Source organism: Hippocampus zosterae, chromosome 17 (genome assembly GCF_025434085.1).
Source record: "Hippocampus zosterae strain Florida chromosome 17, ASM2543408v3, whole genome shotgun sequence".
NCBI lineage: Eukaryota > Metazoa > Chordata > Actinopteri > Syngnathiformes > Syngnathidae > Hippocampus > Hippocampus zosterae.
In genome coordinates, this window is record NC_067467.1 from 3547859 (window position 1) to 3572829 (window position 24971).

General features: G+C 50.1%; 1 protein-coding gene across 1 annotated transcript in view; it reads left to right on the forward strand.

Moving 5' to 3' along the window:
• Positions 1-24971, forward strand: part of tnrc18 (trinucleotide repeat containing 18) — a 44203-nt gene that overhangs the window by 1356 nt on the left and 17876 nt on the right. Inside the window, 14 exon segments of the mRNA XM_052049214.1 lie at positions 313-678; positions 12767-12907; positions 15248-15349; positions 15478-17148; positions 19456-19540; positions 19721-19935; positions 20676-20822; positions 21415-21599; positions 22122-22536; positions 22668-23576; positions 24083-24228; positions 24333-24466; positions 24541-24657; positions 24748-24928. Coding sequence (XP_051905174.1) covers positions 471-678; positions 12767-12907; positions 15248-15349; positions 15478-17148; positions 19456-19540; positions 19721-19935; positions 20676-20822; positions 21415-21599; positions 22122-22536; positions 22668-23576; positions 24083-24228; positions 24333-24466; positions 24541-24657; positions 24748-24928 — 4656 coding nt within the window. The 5' untranslated portion in view covers positions 313-470.

Here is a 24971-nt window from a genome sequence, read left to right on the forward strand (position 1 = left end):
AGCGGCTGACTGCTCGCTGCGCATCGGGGGGGCGGAGCGCCTCTTTTATGCTTTAACACCGAACCACACCGTTGTCGATTTCGGTACAATCGCGATTTAAATGATTGACCTTGAGTTAAACTCTTATACTTGTAGAAACGAACTCTCAGTCCGTTTTAAGTGTTTTTCCCCCCACGAACTGCGTCATTGCACCGATGCGCCGCTCGGTCGCCGAAATCATGAAAAATCCGCACGAAGGAATCTGTCTATTTTTTTATAAATGTACGTTTTCTGGTATTTTAAATCAATCGATTGCTTTGTTTTGTTTCACAGGTCAACAGAATGGCTGAAAATGAGTCCGGATCTTCCGGACCACGAAAGACATTATTCATATTATTATTGCTATTATAGCCCAAACTGGCTTTTTTTTTCGGAATAGGTCGCCTATCCGAAAGGACAATTTCTTATCCTAACTTTCCTTGTTGCGGATAATGGATGGCAGAGATTTCGGAGCTCCACGATCCGTCCACGTACCCCCCCCTTTGCTGGCGGGGCTCGCCGTGGAGCCTCACCGACTCGGGGCTGCAGGAGCAGCCGGGAGGATCCCTCCTTCCTCCGGCCACTTGGCCGCGCCTCATCCGCCGCCCCTCCACTCGGGAAAATTCTTACCATCGGCTATTAACCTCCACGGACACCACAGTGAGTATATAACATCTTGCACTATTTTCATGCCACCGCGAGTGCCATAAAATACACTCCTAAGGATTAACTATTAACGTCAAAGGCGGACTGTTTGTGTCACTCGGCATGCGCGTTCATAACTCGATGATGTTATAATGTTGCAAATTAGGCCAGATGTCGACTTGTTTTATGGAGGCGGCGACTGTAAAAATGACAATGGCAATTATAAAAAAAAAAAATCCCGAGGCCAAGTTCGAGATATGAAAGTATGACATTGTGTGAAGGATTCCCACGGTTTTCGATGGGCAACACATGAGTGGAAAAGTACTTGGCCCAAACAGGAGCACAGCAGTGGGCAGGCCAGAGGGCAGTGCACTTGGATTGCATGTAGACCATTAAACCGCCGTTCGTGTTCCAAATGTTGCTCGTGCGTGTTGTCAGAATTGGACTGCCCGACGTGTGATGTTGCAGCAATGTGATACTTGGACTGCCGGCTGAGCTGGATTGCAGTGTTTATTATCGTGACAGTGCATCTGTACCGTTTGGGAGCACTTCTCTCTGGGAACATTCCGCCCGTTGGCTGTTTCTCTTCTTTCCATTTCTCTCGCGTCTCCTTGTCGGGAAATCTACACGGAAAGGGCGAGCCGATTGCTCTTCTGCGTTTTCTGGATAATGTGACTTTGCTGCAAAGCATTAAAACCAACCTCCTTGTGTTATTGGAGCTGATTAGTGCGTGTTTTTTCATGACTTGACCAGTCGGCAGATCAAATGCAGTGTTTGTTATTCCCCTCTGAGCTAGTGATTTACCGTGTAGTTGCACCCGCCTTGTCACGTCTGCTCATGTGATTAGTAATGGAAGTTTTGTATATGTGTGCGTAGCCTTGCGGCCAAGCAGAAGCCTCTCGTTCTAAACATACGTTGTATAGAGGAAAGGTTACAGCTGTAGGAGGTTTTTTTTTTTTGGGGGGGGTGGAAAATGGAAAGTCTGACAAATACTGTCATCGTGTTACCCCCCCACCCCCCAACCCCCAAAGTCATGTAGCTGCAGACAGATATACAATTACAGTTTCTCTGGTTTCTGTTCAAGGGTAAACCCCAAGAGTTGCTAATGTTTCAGATGAGGGCGGCCATTCTTTCGATCTTATTGTCAAATGTGGTTTGTGTGTAGCTTGCGTTGCGTTGGGTGCAGTGGACGATGAAACCTCTGTGATGGACGCGCCACAATTTTTTTTTTTCTACACTTGGTTGACTCCTGATTTGTTTGAATTTGGAATAAATGAAAATGGGTTTGGGGGTCGAGGGGGCATGTTCTATAGGAAATTTGTCACCGTCATCATTGCTATTCAGTGCACAGGCAACGTTTTGTGTCATGGTTTTAACCGTCAAACAAGTTTGAAAATAAACGACAGGCTGTTAATGTTTTAAATCCAAAAACAAAACGCTCAGCCATGGTGGGGAAGGCGGAATGCAGAGGTGACAAGACATCGCTCCGGTCTTAAAAGTCAAAACGGCACAAAAGTGCGATAACGATTCCCTGCGCCGAGGTTTCGTCAGCATGCGTGACGGCAGGATGTCATCGGCTTGCGAGGCATGTTTTTTTTTTGTTTTTTTCCCCCTCCCAGAATTGTGCAGCTTCAGGGACATAAAGCTTACCAGGTAACACTATGCGACGTGTCTGGTAAAATGAAACAGGACCCTGTAAAGAGCATTCATTTGTCAACGCGCACGCGCACGCACTCACTTATGTCAGCCATGTTATCAGCATGCGGAGCTAATAGTATATTGACTGGGTGTGTTGCGGCTTGACCGTAAAAAAAAAAAAATCCAGATGCGCTTTATAGTTTGGAGCGCGGCAAGGAAAACATTCCCAAGCCAACTCATCAGAGCAGTGGAGATTATTTTTGAAATGTTTGATTTGGGGTTGACGCGGCTGCCACTTGTTTTGAGTGCCCGTGTTTTCAGAGTGACTAACGCAGTAGGCGTTAGGCAACAGTTTGAGGCTCTGCAGCCACAGTGCTCTCTGTATTGGGAGGCGCCCCCCCCCCACCCAAAAAAAAAGTCCCCAGAACGTGTGTTTGGACTAAGCGAGAAGTGGTCCAAAGCTTTTGCCGCTCGTCTGCAGCTCGTTAAGAAAGGACAGGCACGCACGGAGGGGGTGAGCTGTGGAAACATCTTGCTCGCATGGTTGACAGTCAGGGTGAGCCTAACGGTACGAGAAAGTAAGTCCGCAAAACCTGACGGAGGAGGGGAGGGTGGGGGGGCACCTCCAGTCGGTGTGCAGGCCAAAAATCCAAAAGTTCAAAAGAGCAGCAGGTTCGCCAACGGGACACGTTTTCAACAACTTCTCCTCAAGCGAGAGTCTAACAAGCATGATTTTTTTTTTCTTCTTTCCACAAGTGAACCTGCGCACGAATGTTTGCGTTTTAACGAGGCAATTATTCAATAGTGTTGTTTATAGACCGGCCGCAAAGTACGCAGCTGCATGGAATTAAGAAATGCTTTTAAATGCGCTCAAACAGTGTCGTATGTTAAAGGTTATTCCAGAATTTGGGATTTGTATGAAACAACAATCACTTATCTAATCTAAAACAAAAAAAAAACGAATGACTGCTGTTACGATGAGACTATTATTATTATTGATATTTTTAAGATATGTTTAAACTTACTCAAGTGGCTCCCAGGGAAGGACTTTGGAGTCCAACACAAGTCATCTCTCCCTTACGATATCAAAACTGGCGTGCCTTTATTTGCGCTAGCAGTTAGCCGGCGTAATCGTTATGTGCTAGCTAGCTATGCCTCCCCCCTGAAAATGCATTGCATCATCCCTTCCGATCGTTAACTGGCATTGCCGCTTTCGAGTTTCGGCGAGCCGGGGATCTGCGCCGGTGCGACTGCTTTAGAGCGCCTCGTTGTCAGCCGTGAGTGCGCGCACATCATGGAGAGAAGTCCACCCACCGGCGGCTTTACGCGAATATATTTGTGCCGTCCAAAACTTGTCATGCATATTAATGAGAAGAGTCAATAGTTTGATTTTATATACTTGGAGATGTCTTAAAAAATATTTTAAATTTGGCAGTGGTGTGTGGACAATATGTCCAGAAACGAAATTGACCCAAAGATCGTTCCAATCCCAGGCTGACAGTTGAAACCCTCCTTCTGAAAGCGGGGATGCGTGTTGGTTTCCGCCCACACACTGACCCGCTCACTTACTGACTCTTCTCGTCCGCACACTCGCCAGCCCACACGCCAGCCATATGAAACGGGCCGTTTGGCTTTATGGCCGCTCTTCAATATCATCTCCCTACAGATTCCATCAACCAAACAGGATTGAGATGCCGGTTCCCGCGCTTGCGATAATAAAACGCCGGCCCCGCGACATGACAGTTATTTGGTAATTGCAAATGGTAGCAATGTTCCACTTTTAATTACCACAAACGGCTAGAACTCAAGCACCCAGTGAGTCATCCAATAAGCCCGGCTGGTGTTTTTGTTGTATGGAATTGAAGCCCCCCCCCACACCCCCCCCTCGCTTCATTTTTGTAGCGAACTATTACACCCTCGCAGGGGTCTGCCTTACTATCTTTTTACACTACCTGTAAAATCTGGCTGGCGTTTTTCATATCTTTTTGTAATTGTTTACATATTTTTATTTTTTTTTGTCCTCTCGTTTGGAATGGAGGACCAAGTCGCTCAGAGGCGGTACCAAAGCTCGAGCGGCGCCGCTTCTCTAGCGGAGTTCCAAAAACAATAACGTTTAGCACCTGACATTCGCTTCTGCCTGCTATGTTGAAAGCAGTTGTTGTCGCACCACAAGTATTTTTACGCACACCCGACGCTGGCACCGATTTGTCAGGTTGATATGCGGCCGTGTGAAAGTGCGCACTGTTGCGGTAATGGATTTGCTTTGCTGGGTTCTGCGCAGAAGGCGTAGATGACTTGACTACTGTTAGTTGACTAGCGAGCAAGCTAGCTGCTCTTCGTCAAAGTCGTCATTAGCTTGTATTAGCTAAGCGAATCATCACAATTAAGATGACGGTCGATTCAACTTTTGTTCAACTTTGTATTCCCGACGTGTGTGTGAATAATGGCGCAATTTAAATTGCCATTACTATATACTATTATAGTAATTAATATTATTACTATACAATTTAGCGCATTTCAAAATGGAACCCAAAACATGAACGACGACGGCGTTTAAAGGAACACTTCTGCGTTTCCGAGCTTTCTTTGCGGCACCACTTTTAAAATGCACGCAATGTTGCAAATGTTCTCCACGATGTCTTTAATGATGCGACCCGAGTGGCTGTTTTGTAGGCGATACATTTTTTTCTCTGTCTAGCGGAGGTCTACCGAAGCTTTTCTTCACCAGATTGAGGCCATCTGTCCTGTTAGCTCCCCTTGTGCACGCGGAGCAGCAGCTTCACCCCCATTTTCAACCCTTAATGCTCACTCGCATTGCATTTCCCAGCGAGGATGCCGACCCCCCCCCCCCCCCCCCCCTACAACAACTGCCGCGGCCGTGATGAATGACATCGGCTGTGAGCGATGAGTGCCGCGGGTATAAATTCCAGATGCACATGCAAACTGGGGTGTCAGTTGCTGTCGAACAATTGTCCGTGACGGCAGACCGCGACTTTGAAAAAGCGGAGCTCCTCCCGAATGTTTCGGACTCGGTTCTTGCAGCAAAGCCACACTTAACCGGGCTCGCGACCAAAATGATTATTGGAGTGAAACAGGAGCTGATGACGGTCTTGAGAACAAAGAAGACTCACTCGGTTTCACAACCGAGTATTGTATTTTGATTTATTATTATTTTTGCTTCTTTTCAGGGGATAACAGATGCGTTTTGTGTGAGAAGAAATGATTTGTGTGTTGGAATAGGAGCATGTGATTGTGCTTATTGCTGCGAGGGCCAGGTGCCCCCCCCCCTCCCCCCCGGGACTCCCCGTCTCGAGATTTATCCTGACCACAACACACTCGAATGCAGTCAGACAAATGTGGTAGCCCTTCAAGTGCTCTCTCTCTCTTTCCGACTCACCCGCACACACACACACACACACACACTTCTACATGCATACAGTTCATACGCGCGGCGAGGTACTCGAGTGGAAATAATAATTCATGCAGCTTGTAGGGCAGGACCGCGTTGTCTGAGCCAATCCCGATTTGTCTTCCGCGGTGCTCGGATAGCGTCTGTTTACGTTTAATGTTAATGTAGTGAGTGCGTGTGTTTATACGTGAGCAAAGGCACGGTCCTCTGTCTGTGTGTGTGTGTGTGTGTGTGTGAAGACGGAGGACGCGTCCCCTCGCAGATAAATTGAATCTTTCAGGAAAGAAAACAGGCTCTTTAAGGGAAAGCGCAAGGCACTGCTGCCCCTGCGACAATAAACCTGTCAGAGGTAGACAAACGGCACACCAGCATACCACGTGTGCACAACTGCCAAACATGAGACCGATAGACCTCTCGGTGTGTGTGTGTGTGTGCGTGTGTGTGTGTGTGTGATGCACAAATGAGCATGCTGTAGCATGTCGAAATACCCCGCGCGTTAGCTAACGTGTCCGCTCTGCCATCATTCAAACACACCAAGGTCACATGGCGTCTTGTCTTTGTGCTGGCTCGGTGAGTCTCTGGACCCCCCCCTCCCCCTTGCCCCCTACCCCCAATGAAAGGTTACATATTTGGACTAAGAGCCCCGGCTTGCAGTCCCAAACGTGTAGCGTTGTGAAAGTGTCAGAGAGGGAAAAGTGATATTGCGACAGGCCGATCCTTCCTTTGTTTTCATCAACAATTGAGTGTCATCTTCGCACGCCACGCTGTTACTATTGTACGTCAACTGTACAAACAAATTCCGTCCTTGTTCGACATTTTAGTGTGTGTGTGTGTGTGTGTGTGTGTGTGAGAGTGTGTGTCACTCCTATCGCTGCAAAACACATGCTACTGAAGCAGAGAGCTTCATTAGAACTTCCTCTGAGTGCAAAACATGTTTGGTGAGAGGTTTGTGTTCATCACATATATACTGTATATATATATATTTTTTGGGGGGGGGGTAGGTGGCGTGGTTGGAGTCTGAAGAACAGTTTTTGGACTCCAGCAAACTAAATGCCAATTGATTAAGGCAGTGTTGACAAACCTTTATTGAGCTAAGGCACACACACATCGCGTCACAGAATGTGTATCCAGTATATGGTGTACTAATTTTGCTCTCACCGAGCGCTTTGTATTTGTCGGTTTAATCGAAGAGCAAAACAGGAAAAGAAAACTCGGCACGGAACCCTTTCCGCTCATCGATGACGAGCGCTTGAGAAGTTCCCCTTTTCGTTGGGCCATTCTGACTCTGTAGCTCGTCGACGACCTGTTTAGCAAAAGTTCAACGTGTCAACGCGGGACCCGCTTCTGCGTTCAATATGTCTTGAGGAACGCAATTTTGGGAACACCCCCATCTGACGCGTGGGTCTCCCGTTTGGATGAGTCGCTTAGACGGCAAGCGGACGTGGCCGCTTCTGAGTTCTGTGATTGGCTGAATGGAACGTTGGTGGAATGTCCGCCTCCCGACAACGTGCACAGACGTCTGTTTTGATGCAAATCTACCGACATGAACCACTCGTTGCTTCATTGAGCAAATGCTACGATACCGTAAATAATTTAACTACTGCAGATTTTATTTGCGGACAAATATACAATTACATAGGGTGGCCCGGTAGTCCAGCGGTTAGCACGTCGGCTTCACAGTGCAGAGGTACCGGGTTCGATTCCAGCTCCGGCCTCCCTGTGTGGAGTTTGCATGTTCTCCCCGGGCCTGCGTGGGTTTTCTCCGGGTGCTCCGGTTTCCTCCCACATTCCAAAAACATGCGTGGCAGGCTAATTGAACACTCTAAATTGTCCCTAGGTGTGAGTGTGAGTGCGAATGGTTGTTCGTTTCTGTGTGCCCTGTGATTGGCTGGCAACCGATTCAGGGTGTCCCCCGCCTACTGCCCGAGGACAGCTGGGATAGGCTCCAGCACCCCCCCGCGACCCTAGTGAGGATCAAGCGGCTCGGAAGATGAGTGAATGAATGATATTCAATTACATGTATCGAGTTGCCAATGGCAACCGTTTTGCGATTGGCTGATTGAGGTTCCAGGAACTTTTACCCTCATATGCAGCAGATTTTCACTTTGGAAGCACGACCACAGATCCACGAAACCCGAATTGTCCGTAAACAGGGCGTTGGTAACTGGAGGTCACACTGGATGTGAAAATATTGTTGTGTACTTGGTCCGGTTAAGGGTTCTTAGGTATCGCAGTGTCGCTGCCGGTTTTGTTAGCCCATCTATGGTGTTTTGCAATGTGTTTCAGCATTACACTCGAAACGAAAGCTGATGATGGTAATTGGCCTTGACTGAGGCCTGCACACTACTGGCCGAGCTTTGTTTCCAAAGTATGCGCAGTAGATGTTTGAGATAGCGAGACGTGCCTACCCCCAAAAAAACTCATTGCTGATGTAGGCCCGTTTTTCCAAACGATTCCAATATCCACTTTGGTGTGGTTGTAAATCTTTTGTTTCAAAGAGCAGCCAAATGGCAGTCACAGATAATCCAAAACATATTAGCCGGCTGATATATTTCCATATTCGGCACGTAAGCGTTTTCAGATTTTGAAATGTGACCGCGCGTACTGCAAATCTGCGTCGTCCTGTATAAGGGGAAAGAAAAGTCTCACGTTGCGGAAGGTGCCGCAGACTGGAAGCACAGTGTTATTGTTTGTCAGGGTTTTTTGTTTCTTGGAAATAAAAAAAAAAGAAATCAATTGATGACACCCCCCTCTCCCCCCCCCACACACACACACCAATCCCTCCAACTACTGATGGATAACAGATGGTGTGTGTGTGTGTGGGGAGGTGGGGGGGGGGCGTTTCACATTTTTTTTTAAATGTAGTTTTATTTAACTTTAAAACAAAATTTAGAGGATCAATTTGTTTTTCTGTTTTATTTGTCATTGTTCTGTACTCAAGCCAATTTGACCGAATCCGCTGTTGGCCATGGCAGCAACTTTCCCTGAATAGATTTCCAACTGACCTTTCATTTGTTTAGTTTTTTTTTTGTTTTTTATTGAGGATCTGAATATGGAGACTCAGAAGAGGCTCGCAGTCGGAGCATGTTTCCTGGCAACTCACTCCTACCAATATGGCAAAATAACCATCTTGTGAAGTGGGAGCTGTTTCGTGTGCGCGTGTGAGGGGAAATAGACTCGGTTGGCAAACGAAAGGAATGTGCGATGGGTTGAGCGATGATGGAAAGAAAGGCTCGGAAGAAAGCGGAGAGAGTTCATTCCGCTCATTCCAAAACATTTTGAGATACATTTTCCTTCGAGATGCTTTGGAGGTTGCGCCTGAGCACCTGAGCATCTGACGGTTCCTTAATCGAGAGAACGGCATGAAGCTGTGACGGCGCAAGCTCCGAACTGGGTCTGCGTGATTGCCCCGCCCCCTTTTTCTTAATCCTTAACAGGACCCATTTGGAGGCATTGACAATATCACAGCCATGGCGCAGTTGCGCAGGATTTCTGAAGAATCCTTCCGGGAGTGCATTAAGGCGTGACAGAAAAGGTGGAGAAGGCTGCGTTATACTCCAGGGGGAATTACATCAAAGAGGAAAACTCGTAGTTTGAGTGACGCCAGTCCTGGAACTTTTTGACACCTCATATGTGTGTCCACATGCCCCCCCCCCTCCCCCCCCGGGCCCGTCTGTAGGCGGCTGTGATGCAAAGAATGCCCTCATACTCCGATCGGGGCAACTGGGCTGCTTAACGTGTTCTGTAGCGAGAGGCTGCTCTATGGGCCCGAAGGAATGTGATCTGCTGGGGAACATAAAAAAAAAAAAAAACATGGCAGGTGGTGATTGGCTGCATTGTGTGTGAGCGTCCGTGGCGCCGTTTCACTCACGTAACAAGCACGCGGGAACACTTTGTAACAGTTGGAATGAGGCGGAGATAGAATCGAAAAAGGTAGCGATACAATGACAATCGCCGGCAAGTGTTTTTCCGTGTGATATGCCGTCGGTTTGTTTTTGAACTTTCGCCCTTTCCTTTTTTAAAAAAATTGTTTATCACATGAAATAAATGTTGACTATTTAAGGGGCATTGTTGTGCTGTTCCCGTGATACCATCAAAATGTAGCTGACGGATGTTCCATGCGGTTATTCATCTCTCGTTCTGGCTTGCGTTTACTGTGGCGGAGAGATTTATTTTCGTCTTTCTTTCACTGCTGACTTCTGCTTAGTTGACAACAATAACAAGAACACAGTAAATGAACCAAAAGATGCCGCAATAGAAAAAACGCACACCCGCTCCTCATCACCAAACCAAATTGTGTGCAAAGGCAACGTCGCCGAACGCCGTAGTAAAGCCACTGCTGTTCGCAGAAGTCAAATGGAAAAACCTGACTTGAATTAAAAAAGGGAATTTCTTTGGTCGCTCAAAAAAAATGCAGCAGGCACTGTTTTGATGCTGAACAAACCCGCAGCAAACACGCAAACTGATGAATAACTGCAAGTGGACTACGACTGGATAGGAGGATGTGTTGGGCCAAGAATTCTGTCAATCCATTTTGATTTGCTATTGATTGACAACAACTAATTTCAAACTGATAAAACAAATTATGAGCTTCCACAAGAATGGAAAAAATCCCACAGCAGTCTTTTTTTTTTTTTTTAAATAGTCCATCACAGAGTTTTGTACCGCAAGCAGATTTCTGGTCCCTCCCCATTTCACATCTTGTCAGCTCTTCAAAATTTTTATAGATTCCGTTTACAAAATGTTAGCCCGTTAATTCAAACATGGCGTGCGCAGTTAAAAAAAATGTTTCTCTAAGGCGCGATAGTTTACGCCTGGAACACATTTCGTGGCTTTTTTTTTTCCCTTGAGAGAATGGTTTTGAAATCGGGAGAATTTGGAACTCGTCGCTGAATGAAATGTTCAATTTTGAAGGTTCCGCTGGTCGTCCTTGTAATGTCTCTTGCTGCTAACGCTGCTACCTTCTGGTGGGGGCAGTCGGCGGTATCGGGGATGGCTTTCCAGCAGAGTTAACCGACCGGGACAAACTGAAGGTTAATCACACACACGCTTTGTCGGCGTCTGTGTGTATTGTGCCCCGTGTTTTTGCAAGTGTGTTTTAAATAAAATATGCCCACTTATTGGCCACGCGCCTCTCTCAAAGAGCATCCAGTGGAAAAAGAAAAGCCACACAGAATTGTTCGCACATGTTTGTGATCATACACTGCTCTTCCTAAACTGCACAAACACACACACTGAACATTTGACTCTTGCGGTGCCGACAAACTTGAGCGCCTTGACGAAATCTGTGTCACGGGGCATGGCGGAGGAAGGCTCCGCAAGCTGCGGAATGGGAGCGTGCTTGGCCACGTTGGTTATTAATTGGGACATTTGTATTTATTGATTTGAGAATATATCGGTGTGCTGACATATTGTGTTTTTTTTATGCAGTTACAGAGAAACTCCTCTACAGTGAAATCATGTTTGTGGCAAGACATTTTTCACAACAGGGTTTTTCACTGTGGCAAATTTGATCTCAGATGTAAACACAACAACACTAAGTATTAGCATACACTTATTTGACACTTCATATAGGCAGTTTAGAAAGAAAAAAAGGGGAAAGCAATTGTGAAATTTACGACTAGCATTCACTTTCACTTACATCAATTTCTTGGATGATGTCTTTTAGTTTGCTTCCTCTGTCTTTTATTGTGATCACTTTTACCCTCTCTTCCAGTGTCAGTGTGGCGGGAATTTTGTGAATACATGATTTTTTTCACACTAGGGGGTATTTTCGCCCATGTACATTTCGTTGTAGAGGGTTCTCACTGTATTTAGATGCTGGGAAAAAAATTCCATTGGACACACGCAGACACACACACACACACACACACTCACTCACGCACGCCTCTCTGCCCTTGCCCATGTCGAAGAGGCAAAAGCACCCCTTCCCCTACACACATGGATAGTTTTATCAGGCTAATGGCTGTGCGCTGCTTTTGGTTAATGGTCTGGGCGGGATAGTGATGGGACACCTCGGCTAACCGCGAAACCTTTTTTATTTTTATTTTTCCGTGCTCTTGAGGCGTGCGATTGGAAGGAAGCGCCAATAGTTCAAAGGTTCAACGTTTGCTAATGGTCTGTTAGTGCTTAGTGATGAGCCGGCTTAAAAATAGCCCGATAAAAGTATCGCTGCTGAGTCAAGTCAAGGATTTCTGACTTGACAAGGATTTGGTTTTCAAGGTGGCGCGTTGGATTTGTGCTCGATTCTTTGAACGCTGCATCCCGCACGTGTCTGGAATGGGGTTCGCGCGAGTTGAATGGGCGCAGCGGACGTCATCGTGGTCCAGCTGATGCCCGTTGGTTGTGATAATCAAGTTAGGAATGATGTCTGCTCAATCTGAAATAGAGCTTAATAAAACGTAATTCTGTCCAGCCCTAAAGGGAATCCTGTGCAGTCGATATAATAAAACCTGGAAGATTATCCTCTCTCCGTTTGGCTATACACATCGACTGCTGCGGATCAATCACAAACCTTGGCGTCATAAAACCTTAATTAGGTAACATTAGAACATTGAAAGTATCATTTGAACATTCAACATGTGTGTGTGTGTGTGTGTGTGTGTTGTTTTCCCCGCCTCTGAAATGATCCCTTGAATTCCGAATTGTCCGCCCCTTTGGCAGCCTTTTCGGTTTTGGAGATGCTGAAATGGTTGCGACAGCTAAAATGTCCGTGATGCACCTGAACTTGTTGTTGAAATGCAAATCCATGCGGCAGAGTTTGGCTCAGCTCAAAACAAGGTGCCCTTGTGTATGCCCCCCCCCTCTCCAAACAAAACAAAAAAAAGAACATCAGGTTGCATTAAGCCTAAATCTGCTTTATTTCCTCCCGATAAAGCTGTCATTGCACCATTGGAAAATCAGCGGGGATTTACACATCGGCCACAGGGTATTGTTAATATTTATTATCCACAGTTCTGCATATTGATTGCTTTTGTCTTATTATTACTTTTGGCTGTGGTGGTTGCTATCGTGACTTCCAATCATTCTTTTCTTTTTTTTTTTTCCCCCACCCAGGTGATGCCTTCCCTACGGGATCCAATCCCTTCCTGGCCGGATATCCATGCCCCTCCCCCTTGACCGCCGACCCCCCGTACCGATCATCCAATCCGGGTGGCTTGCCGATGGCTCAGCTTTGGGCATCACACGCTCACGAAGGTAAATTCCAGTCCATCAATCAGCGGCGTCCATACTCTGCGCTCGCCATTCACCCCCCCCCCCCCCCCCCCCCAGAGGCCCGTTCTTCTTCCTCGTCGTCTCATCACTTCCACCGGGGGGAGTCTTTCCCATTTTCTCTTTCTCTGTCGATTTTGCTCTGCTCCTGGCTCTGTCCTAAATGTGTCTCGTTTCACTTTTGCTCCACTCAGCCAGTCTCGCTTTCACCTGCCATGTCTCAGTTTAATGTGACCTTCTTTTAGTCCATTTCCCCCCCCACAAGCCTGGTGCCCAACATGCTCTCTAACTCCCTCTCCTGCCCCACTTTTTCAACATTTCTCCCTGACCTAGCTTTTCAGCGCACACGTGCACGCACGTGCGGATGGATGATCGTGTCTTTTGTCTCCTCCGGGGGAAGTCTTTGTCCTCTCCTTTCTAAAACTGCGCTCGGCGATTGAGTGCGTGTGTCCTCGTTACCTGTTCCCTGATTAAGTCTTGCCGGAGTGGTAGAAAAGTATCGAATGAGGCACATCTTGCAACGGCATCCGCGAGAGGCTCAAGTGGGGAGTCCTGGTGGAAAGACGAGCGAATCTCATTTGGGGTTCATGTTAAAAAAAGAAAAAAAAATGATTGCATGGTGGACCTGACAGATCTGCGGGACATTCCAGTGATAGGTGATCATTTTGTTCCACTTTATCCCCATTTTGTGGAGTTAAGACAGGACCTCGCGATCATGTGAGTCTAAGGTGCTGATGAATTAGCTAGAATAAGCTTAGAAAGTGGAGATGAACGCTCCGAACCCCCTTTGACCGAATATGCAGGAGATGGTAGACTCGATGGAAATTTAAAAGCAGTCTGAATTTAAGCACAGAGATCTGGCTTAAAAACCCCGCTGCGGACTCAAGAGGACATAGACACGGATATAAATACAAATTTGTCATGGCCTACAGGCGCTTTGCGATGCCCGGTGCCTGCTTGTAGTACAGTAGCAGCTGAAGGTAAAATTTGGAAGCATTTCTGGGCAGCGGCCTCAAGTCCGATTTTTTTTTTTTTTTTTCTGGGACACACCCACGCGTCGCTCTGGATGAAAGCCGCGAGAGATCAGCGCCGGCCGTTTGTTGTGTTTCAATGAAGCCTAGTGATAAAGCCGCCTTGGATCCAGTTTGCCCTCTCACTGTAACGCCGCCTTTTTCCTTGGCGGGTGCGCCTCTCGGTGCGCAAGCCTTCTCGCAAGGTAGACGGATTTACACGCTGCTTCTGCCGCTCGGCCGTTTCACGCCGGGCTGGCTGCGGGTAAAGCACGTCGCTAGCGCGGAAATAAAAGGCCAGAGGATTTATTTATTTTTTTTCCTATATTAAGAACCGGTCTCTGAGAGCAACAGCTGGCTCCAAGGCAGACTTTAGCCCGCTGTTGACCCGCGAATGGAACAACTGACTGCAGGTGTGGCTGCGGGAGGGGGCGGGGACAAAAAAGTGTGCAAAGTCTGACATGAAGTATGCCTGTTCTTGTCATGCTCAAATAGGAAGCTCAGATAAGCATTCCGACTATGACCCAATTCATGTCGTCGTCCTTCTGTGCACAGTTTCAATGGATTTGAAGCGATAATTAAATCTTTTTTTTCTTTTTTGGGGGTGGGGGCTGCTTGAACCTAAAAATAGAAACATTCACAGTGGCATGGACTGGTGAAAATCCATCTTACGCTGAGCTAATAAGGGAACTAGCAAGAATCACGAAGGCCGTCATTAGGTCGCGTCCTGCAATGGCAACTTTGAAACGTTACGTTTGCTTTGGCCCCCCCCAGATATGTTCCGTCTTCAGGCCGAGTTTCTTGCGTGGTTCTCAACACCGGCTTTTACCGCAGTTGCAAAAGAAGTTATAATATGAAGAGATTGGATGACATTGGACGTTCTAGTAAACCGTGTGTGTTTGGAAGGCTAATAGGCTGTTGCTAACGCGATGATTACTAGTCACCATTTTATGAATGCGGTGCCTGCCTTGGCCATTATCCAGATTCCTCAAATGAGTACGTTCCTCAATACTCAAGGGACATATAGTAACATTTTAGAATTTTGTGATTGAATTCCCAAGTTCTCTTAAAACGTAGCTTTGCTGCACTTTCGTCGGCGCCTGTTGATTTTGGCCGCAGTCAACGAATTGGGGAAATTGCATTTTGTGTGCACGCACGTGTTGACCAACGTGATGTTGGGGCAAATGAAAAGAACCTGCTGGTTTTTGTCGAGCACAAAATTGAAATGATGGAGTGGATGAAACGGAAGAAGTTGGATTTCGAAACATCATTGAATGATGTGCTCTGTTTTTTTTGTTTTGTTTTTTATCTCCAGGCTTCCCTCTTCCTGGCAGCCTGTACGCAAGTCCCTACCTATCACTGGGGCACTTGGACCCTTCCTCAATTCCACAAAATCCCCTTTATGACTCCCACAAAGGTAAGTCACTGCCCCCCCCCCCCCCCGCTTCCCTCCTCCTGTTGATGCACTCCAGCATCTAATATGTCCTCATGTCCCGAGGTGTTTATTTTACGCTCGCCTTTCTTTGACTTTTCTCTGATTTCCAGAGAGCTTTTTCCTCCCGGCGGCTGTCAGCCAGGCGCCCCTCCGTCCTCCGTCGGCTCCTCAAAGCACGCCGTCCAGCTCGACGCCGCCTCAGAAGGCGCCCCGAGACGCGGGCCGGGAGAGGGCCTATCGGGGGGAACGGGACCGAGAGCGGTCGCGAGAGGAGCTGCGATCGCACAGTGTGGTGGACCTCACGCTGGATGGCAAGAGCGAGGAAGATCGGCGGGGGCGCCCCGGGGATAAGGAGCGAGAGAGGGACACCGAGAGAGATGGCTGGTCCCTCCATCCTCACCACCACCACCACCACCACCAACAGAAATCCAGCTCTCAGCCCTCCCCGCTGGAGCCCAGTTCAAGGCCGTCACCTGCGCTCCCCTCCTTCCCTCCAGGGGGCGCCATCAGCAGGCTCCTTGGACACGAACAGGACCGAGGGAGTCGCGAAGGGGAGCTCTGCCCGAGGGCCCACCATCACTCGAACGCGAACTCGAATAACTCCAACTCGCCGGCAGCCCCTCACCCCGAACGACAAAGGAGGAACGACTCGGCGCCGGGCGGACCGCGCCACTTCTCCTACGCCCTCCCTCCTTCGCTGCAGCCCTCCGTCAGCGCCCTGCCCCTCCCCCACGCGCTCAGAGAGTGCACGAGAGAGCATCGGGTCATCGCGCCGACGTACGTGCCTTCCGTGGAGGTTTACGACGAGCGGGTCGGGCCCATCCAGATCGCGTCGCAGGCCCGCGACAAGCACGGTGACAAATGCCGAGAGCGAGAGAATGATAAAGAGCCGGAGCGGGAAAGCTACAGGTTTCCTGAGAGGGGCCCGATCGAACATCCTCGACTTTCCCAGCCCGGCGACTCGAGCAATCATCGAGAGGAAGGTTCCGTCATTTGTTCCAACGGTTCTGCTGGCAAACGCGGCCAGGATTCTTCTCACCCTTCCAATCAATCGAGGTTTAGCCCCGAAGCCCGGGACATGTCCAAACCCTCGAGTCGTTCGGGCTTCGAGCGGGCCGGGCCGGACAAAAATTGGAATTCCATCAGTCCTTTGAGCAGCTACGCGACCAATCACATGGCCGCCCTCGCCGCCCAACACGGACGCGCGCTCTCGTCTCCGCGCAGTCAGCCGATTTCCCATTCCCCGCGCGCGGCCAACCGGCCTGCCGCTAACGCTAGCGCGCGCGGGCATTCCCCGCAAGCGCACGAGGAGGGGAGTCAGAGACTCTACTTGGACCCGTCGGCCCTTTATCGACTGGGAGCGTCCGCCGGGTCGGAGAGAGCTTCCGCGCCCTCGGAGGTGTCGGCCATGCAGAGTCTCATTAAATACAGCGGCAATTTTTCCGCCGAGGGGCCCGCCTCCTCCTCCAGGCTGGCGGCGGACACCCGAGGGCCTTTCGGAGGTTTGGCCAGCATCGGCGGGATGGTGGGCGATCGAGACCGAGAGAGGTCGGTTGTGGGCTCGAGTGCTTCGGGGTCATTGAGGGTGCCCCCCCAGCTGAAAAGGGAACAGGATCGACCCGACAGCGCCCGCTCCTTTGGTCGAGAGATTGAGGGCGAGGTGCGCCACCCTCCGGTTGGCATCGCCGTCGCCGTGGCCCGCCAAAGGGAGAGCACCGGCAGTAAGCAGACCAGCGGATCCTCAGACTCCCAGAGGCCCCTGCTGCCAACGGCTATTAAAGGTAAGGATTTTTTTTTTTTACCGGGACATGGGGGGCCAAACCATTTGTCCGCCTTTCCACACCTGCCCGTTGGCAATTAGTCACTTCCGATCACGCGTCGACAGCGGACACGTGTGATATTTCCCCATCAACTTTCTTTTTGCCTTCACATCACACGCTCCCCTTTGCACCCCCCCCCCCCTCCCAGTGATACTGCGGGAAACTCGGCCCAACTTCATTAAAACGAACCAAGAGCAAATCATTTCTCATTTTGCTTTGGATGAATTAATAATGATTCATTTTCCTTTGGCTCAAAAGTCGTATTTTCTCAGCTCTGTTGGACTTTGGCATTCGTGCCCGTAACGTGATTGGACATCTTTTTGTCCGGATTGCTAATTGCGTCACGCGAGGCGCGTTGTCGTTAGCCTCATTTCGACGAGTCAGTTTCGGCTCTCCTTCTTTTACACCCTTCTGTCGTCGGCCTTCTTTCGGTCTCTCTCCAAATGTCTCTTTCCTGTTTGTCACAGCTCCAAGTGTTTTGTTTTGTTGTTGTTGTTTTTTTTTTCATCCTGTGCTCTCTTGTGATTTCCCTTCAATGCCTCTACTTCTGAGTTATTTGGCAAAGCGCTCCCTCCTTGTCCCACCTTCGGGCCCCCTCTCTCGCTCTTTTCTGCAGCTTGTTGGGCCGCCTACAGTTTCCCAGCCTCACCTCCGCCCACTCCGCATTAAACATGGCATCGCAGAGTGCTGGCGAAAAGCTACAAATAAACCTTGAATGACAATAAAGCCATTGGTTAGTTGCTAAGCGATGATGAGCCTCCCGAGTGATGGACTTTGTTAATGTGTGAAAGACTATGAGAGGTACAATAGATGACTCATGGAGTGTTTATTAGCATGTGGTTGCGTATGCACGTCCATCCCCGGTTGAGGCCTTTAGTCTCTTCCTAGCCAAGGTGGGGGCCGGGGGGGGGGGGGGGGAGTAGCCCGATTTCTCAAACGGGGGCCCTGTTTGACATTTTTCAAACCTCCTGTTGTGAAAAATGTCTTTGCCGCAAACATGATTTCATTGTAGAGGAGTTTCACTGTAACTGCATTAAACCCCGCAATATGTCACCACACCGATATATCCTCAAATCAAAAAGGGGGCCCTTTTTAAAAGCGGCTCTTGACAAACGGCTGCGGATTTGCTGTGGAAAAATACAACAGGAGGAGGTGCGGATGCAGGGATGGTTTGACAGGCGGATAGATGGGAAGAGAGAGCTTCTCGTGGGACGTAAAGAAGCGAGTATTAAGAGAGGTGAGCCGGGGAGGAAAGGTGCTGGCTAATCGCTGGCTTTGTGATGCGCAGAGGAGGATAGCATGTGGCCCAGGCTCCTTGTAACCTTGGTAACGGTCTTGAAATCTTTCCTGCGGAGCATGTCAGGGTTGGTTAAAGTCTCTTGTCCCTGCACATACATTTGCTCTCTCTCTCGCTCGCTCTGGATGGTTCGGCACAGTCGTATGAAACCTTCCTCCCCATCTCTGGACCTCGGGGACCTTGAGTCAGCTCGGCTTAGGGGGGGGGCGAGAGTGCAAAGAGATCCTCATGTTTATTCTTTCCTCGATAGAGTGAGGACATTGCCCCGCTGAATCGCGCCAGCTTTCGAAACTTTCCAGTTTCGAGTTCACCATGCGTCCAGGCGGCCGCTCATCTCGCGCGATACTCTGCTAGCTAGCCGTGATTGTCGAAGTAGCTAGCCGAAGTAGGACCGTCTACAATAAATGGCGTGTGCTTTTGCGATATTTCAAAAGATGTCATTGTTGACTGAAGATTGCTGCAGTTAGTCGGACGGAATTTGTTTGAATTAGATGATGCCGGTCTTTTGTTGACGTTTGGTTTATGTCATTGGTCTCCTGTTAGCCATCGAAAGAGACAAATGGAAGTATGTTTCACAAGTCATCATTTTGCTGCCGTCAACCAGGATTTTTTCCATTTTGAGACAAATAAAGCTTTTCTTATCTTATCTTGTGTAAGAATTCTACTTTGAGAAGTGTGGCAGGAAGCCACGAGACATCAAACACGGCGCATCCTGTCAGGTCAACGCCACGACGATGCGTTTGGAACCGTGCAGTCAGATTGAGGCCGACAAACCGAGCCGCGGTTAATTAACCTCTCGCTCGCGCGGCCTTGTTGTCGTGTTGCGTAACGAAGCCGCGCTCAATCTGTCAAACGGTACAGTCGAGCATCGGCCAACCAAATTGCCCCCCCCCCCACAGCATTCATCGTTGTTTCACATCTTTTAGCTCGAAGCGCTAAATATGACCCCGACTTGTCTGTTGCCAACGTAGATGAAGAACGAGGTGAAGAGCGCTCGCGTCGTCATGAAGACCGAATGCTCGCCGGCCGGTTGGAACGTGATGACAAAATGCTCAGGTGAGGCGGACATCTCGCAGGCATGGCGACTGAAACAGGCTAACGGTCTTCTTTTTTTTTTTTGTTGTTGTTGGACAAATCATGTTTCCAGCAATCCAAAACCACCACATGCAACTTTTACGCCGTTTTTATTTGATTTTTTTCTTTTTAACACGCAGTTTGCTTCCCGCTTCTTTGCAGAGACCCCAAAGAGCTGTCCGACTTCACCCAGTTGCACGCTCCGCTGCTTTCAAGCAGCTTGACGCCCAGTATGATGACAACCAGCCTCATGACCCCCAACCTTATGGTGACTGGAGGGGCGGGGCGATGGCATCCCGACCCATCAACTCTGACCTCTCACCCCTGGCTGCCTCGCCCTGGCGCTCCTCCGGTTTGGCTCTCCAGCTCCCCATACAGTATGTGGACAAACACATTAGACGCTTTGATGGGTTGTTCATGTCAGCTTTGTCCCGATTAAAAAAAAAAAAAAAGATCCTGCTATTAAATCCAATTATTTTATTCACTTATTCATTGTAAGAACAACCCCGCACCCCATGGAACCCGCATGAGTTTCTGCCTTGCATGTAAACCTAGCCTTGTCATCCGAGGCATTCCACCTGGCGCTAAACACAGTCCCGACTCCTTTTAACTCTCACGTATAGGACGTGCGTGCGGAATCCTCAGTGCGGCTGTGTATAGGTCTTCCAATTGGTGTAATAACAGAGGGAAGTGTCGGCTTTCTGAAGTGTCGGCTTTCTCTCAAGTGGTTGGCGCACCAGCCGCCGCCTTCAGGGGTCAAGTGCCGCAGGCATTCCTGAACTTTGCCGGACGTTCCAGGCATATGCCTCATTCCCAGTCCAGAAATAAGCGCGTCAACACGCGTGCATTTCTTCAGGCTTGCACGTCCACCGTGCGCAGCTCCCCGAGGGCCCTCGCAGTCTAGACGCAATCCTCTCCAAAGAAGCAAAATTCACTCTGAGCCCCCCCCCAAATAGAACTCATTCTGTCCTCATCGTGGGTATAAATACCGGATGAAAAAACATGGCAGTACAAATGTTAGTTTTGTGCATTGTGAAGAAAATGTTTGCCTTTCTGTCTCTTTTGATTCCTTTGACCCTCCCCACCGGCATGTGGCCAACCTTCCGTTTCTTCTCAGGCTTGAGCTCTTCCTCCCTTCACCAGACGCTTCCCCCAGGCTACCCGCCGCCCCTACCAGGCTCCATACCGCCTCCGTACCAGTTTGTCAGAGACTCACAGACTGGGAAGCTTATCGTCATCCCGACAGAACACTTGCCGCACTATGGTATGGACGCATTTCTTAGTTTCCCCCCCCCCGTTGGAATCGCACAATTTATTTCACTCCACCAATATGGCGCCCGGTACCTCATGCCGCCTCTTTAACTCTTGTTACGAAACAGTGCATTGAGAAAACGCAACCAGTGTTAAAGTTGTTCTCCTATGTTAAAAAAAATAAATAAAAGAAATGTTTAAACGGAGGGCGGCCCGGTAGTCTAGTGGTTAGCACGTCGGCTTCACAGTGCAGAGGTACCGGGTTCGATTCCAGCTCCGGCCTCCCTGTGTGGAGTTTGCATGTTCTCCCCGGGCCTGCGTGGGTTTTCTCCGGGTGCTCCGGTTTCCTCCCACATTCCAAAAACATGTGTGGCAGGCTGATTGAACACTCCAAATTGTCCCTGGGTGTGAGTGTGAGTGCGAATGGTTGTTCATTTCTGTGTGCCCTGCGATTGGCTGGCAACCGATTCAGGGTGTCCCCCGCCTACTGCCCGGAGACAGCTGGGATAGGCTCCAGCAACCCCCGCGACCCTAGTGAGGATCAAGCGGCTTGGAAATGAATGAATGTTTAAACGTTCTTTTTGTTGTCCTTCTATTTCGTGCAGGAGGAGACGTCTTGGAGCGCGGGAGCGCCGTGTGGCCGGGGATGTACGGTACGGGCGCCTCCCTGCAGCACGCGGCCCAGCTCCAGCTCCTCTCCCAGCAGCAGATGCTTCGGCAACAGGAGCTACTCATGATCCAGCAGCACACGGCGCAGGTTCTGGAGATGCAGAGGAACGCGCAGCTTGTCGTGAGTGTCATTTGCCGTCTCTTAAAATCACAAAAAAGTTTGGGAGGCGGTCATTTTGCCGCGCCGTTCATCTCGCCCGCTCCGGGAGGAACGCGTGCAATCGGATGAATTTAGCACGTGCGTTGTGAAACCTTAGACGGATTGCTTGGGCTTCCTTTGCGTCTTTTAATAGCGCGTCTGAAAAGCTGGCGCGACGGCACGTGCAATCTGTTCAGAGTGGCTCTACAAATGAGTACCGGCTGTGTGGCATCTTGGTAAATGAACTCGTTCACTCCCAAAGACGTATATAGACGTCTTTTCAGACTTGGTTCAGAATTGGCTGGGTACTGAATGAGTTAAGCACAGAGTGAGCAGAGGAGACCAAAAAAAAAAAAAAAAAAGGATCGGAGATAAACGTGTGCATGTTGTGTGTCCGCCGGGAAAAAAAAATGAAGCAAATTCGGTAAGAGTCTCATCGGGTGTATTTGGAAAGTTGTCAATCAGCGCCGCATTTGCAAACGGGTGTCTCGCGTGCGTTTTCAGGAGCATTTCAAGGCCAGCGAGCGCCGGGCAGAGACGGACGACAAAGCGGACAAGCCGAACGCCGAAGGCAAACTCAGACCGTTGTCCAGATCTTCCCCGTCTCCTTCGCCCGCGCCGCAGCCCCGCCGGGCGTCCCCCCCGCCGCCTCGCTCGCCGACGCCGTCGACGTCCTCCCTCACCCCGCTTCAGCTTCCGCTGCCGCCCTCACCGGTGACCCGCCTCAAGTCGGAAGACGGGCGGCAGAGGGTGTCGTCTCACCCGCCCGCGCCGCTGCCGCACGCGCCCTCCCCGTGTTCGGCCTCGCCGCCTCCGTCGTCTCCGCGGCTGCCGAAAGACGAGTCTGTGGATGGCGGGCGGGTGGAAAGGGGGGAGCGGAGAGATGGACATAAGCCTGCTTTTCAAGGCATCTATTCGGGTGAGTCATTTAAGTCACCGATTATGTCACGGACTTTTAAGAATGTCAATATTATTTTTAATTTTATTTTATTTTTTTAATTTCGTGACCTAAACATTGATATACACATTTTTTAAAAATTCTGTTTGCAGAGCTCTCACCCGACTACCCCTACCAGTCGATCACGACCTCTTTTGGCGCGCCTGTCCCAACTTATCATGTGCCAGCAGCGCACACCAAAGCAAACCCGGAAGCTGTCGCACGGCGCCACTCGCACGCTTTGGACTTGAGTCCCTCCTCGCCCTCGGCCCACCTCCGATCGAGGCCGTCGGATGGCGACCAACTCAAACCACCAAAAATGACAACAAAAATGGAGTCCTTCCCCACACAGGAACCCGTTGCGGGAAAGCATCGGTTCGATTCGACGCCGCAAGCGCCGATTCCTCACCGGCGTAGTTGCAGTCCCGTGGGAACGCAGCGGGACGAAGCGGGCCCGTTGAAGCTGCGGCCGATGGCTGCGCAGGTCACTCGTCCCGCGCCGCGGCGGAGCCCGAGAGCGGATGATGTCGGGCCGGAAACGAAAGAAGAACAAATCGAAACAGAGATGCGGTCATATCAACGTCACGACGCGTATTCGTCCCCGCCGGACGCGAGTGAGCCTGAAGCGGCGGCGTACGAGGATCCCGAGCGGATGCGCTACGCCTCGTCCGCAGCGGATCTGGATGGTCAAGAATCCACTCAGCCGGGCGCCAGTTTTCAACGCGAATCCCATCGAGCGACGACGCCAGAGCGACACGTCCCAAGTCACAAGGAAAGCGTCGGCCGAATCCCCGCCTCCTCCGAGTCGCCGCCCCCCGCGGTCCTCGGGTCCGAAGATCCCATGGCGGGGATGCTAGCTCTGCTCGCAGCCAGCGAGATGTCTCAGCCGCACCCCCTCGGCCAGTCGGCGCCGACGCTCGCCGAAAACGCCGCCGGTCCGCTGGAGATGGTGGCGCTGGAGGGCATGGCCCTGCTCAGCCAAATGGCCCAGCGGGAAATGGAGAACATCGGCATGGAGCAGGGTGAGATTGAGGAGGAGAAACACTATTTTTTTGGGGGGGGGGGCTTCAGGACGAACTTAAAAAGCACTGTCACCTCTATGAGTGAACTTAATGCCGAAAAGCTGCCCCCCCCCCCCCCCCCCCCGCGAACGTAGTGTTCAGGAGTTGACATGGAAGTGGGGGGCGTCCTGGGAAATGCATTTGTTGAGCAAAATTTGCCATTCACCCCCGATGGGTAAAATGCGCTGAAGCATTGAACTCGTTCACTCCCAAAGACGTTTTTAAACGTCTTTTCAGACTTGGTCTATAAACGGCTGCTACCGAATGAGTTAACAGTCAGACATGCGCACGGTGAAAATAAGTTCCCCTCTCGAGGTTTGAATGCATTTTCGGGTCATTCGGAAGTGTCGCATGAAAGCGAAAGATCCCCTAACATTTTGTGACTAATCAACAAATCGGGGTCTCGGCACTGATAACGTATCGTTTACGCGTGTGCGTGTGTTTTTCCTCCGCATTTCCCTTGACAGATTTAGCAATCGAGGGTTGGGACTACCTTCTGGAGGCGAGCAAACAGATTCTGCTGGAGGCCATCGAGGAACAGTCGCACGTTGATCTGCCCAGAAGGCTCCATCCCAACAGAAAGTACAGCTGGAGGCAGAGGAAGGAGGAGCCGGTAGGAAGACAAACAGGCTCGCACACCGAGGAAAAACCTGCAAAGAAAAAAAAGGCCTCGACATTGTTTTTCTCCCCCCCCCCCCCCTCCTCCCCCCCTCGCAGCTTTATAGTAAAATGTCGATGGACGTGTTGGATGCGGTGGAGGTGGAATACCGCATTCGCTTGGCCGAGCTGCAGAAGACGTACAAGGAGAAACAGAGAGAGATGAGCAAGCTGCAGAGACGCAGGGACAAGCAGTCAGTGCAACAGTACGCGCGCGCGCTCCCGATCGACCTGTCGCGCGCGCTTAAAACTCTTCTTGTCATGTCAGCGAACGGCGGCAGCAGCAGGAAGACGAGAGGCGGAGTCTGGCTCGGCGGGGCAGAGGTCGACCCAGGAAGAGAAAACACTTGGCCACGCCTCCCAAAATGGACAGCAGGCCCGCAAAGTCAGTGTGTCCCAAATGTATAAATCACAACCCGGCGCATTTTGATGACCCGCCGAGCAAGTTTCAAGTGCAAATATTCTCTTGCCTCAGGGTGGGAAGGTCACTGCAATACTCGGAGGACTCGGAAACTGGGGAAGGACACAGAAAGAGGTTCCTGGTGTCTAGAGAAGACGAGGAAGGCGAGATGGGGACTTTAGGGGTCAAGATAAAAAAGAAGAAAAAGAGCAAGGGCCGGAAAGAGCAAGACGCATCCGGCAGCCACGTTCCCGAGGTAACCCGCAAATTCCCAAACGGGCCCCCTACCATTCCACTCA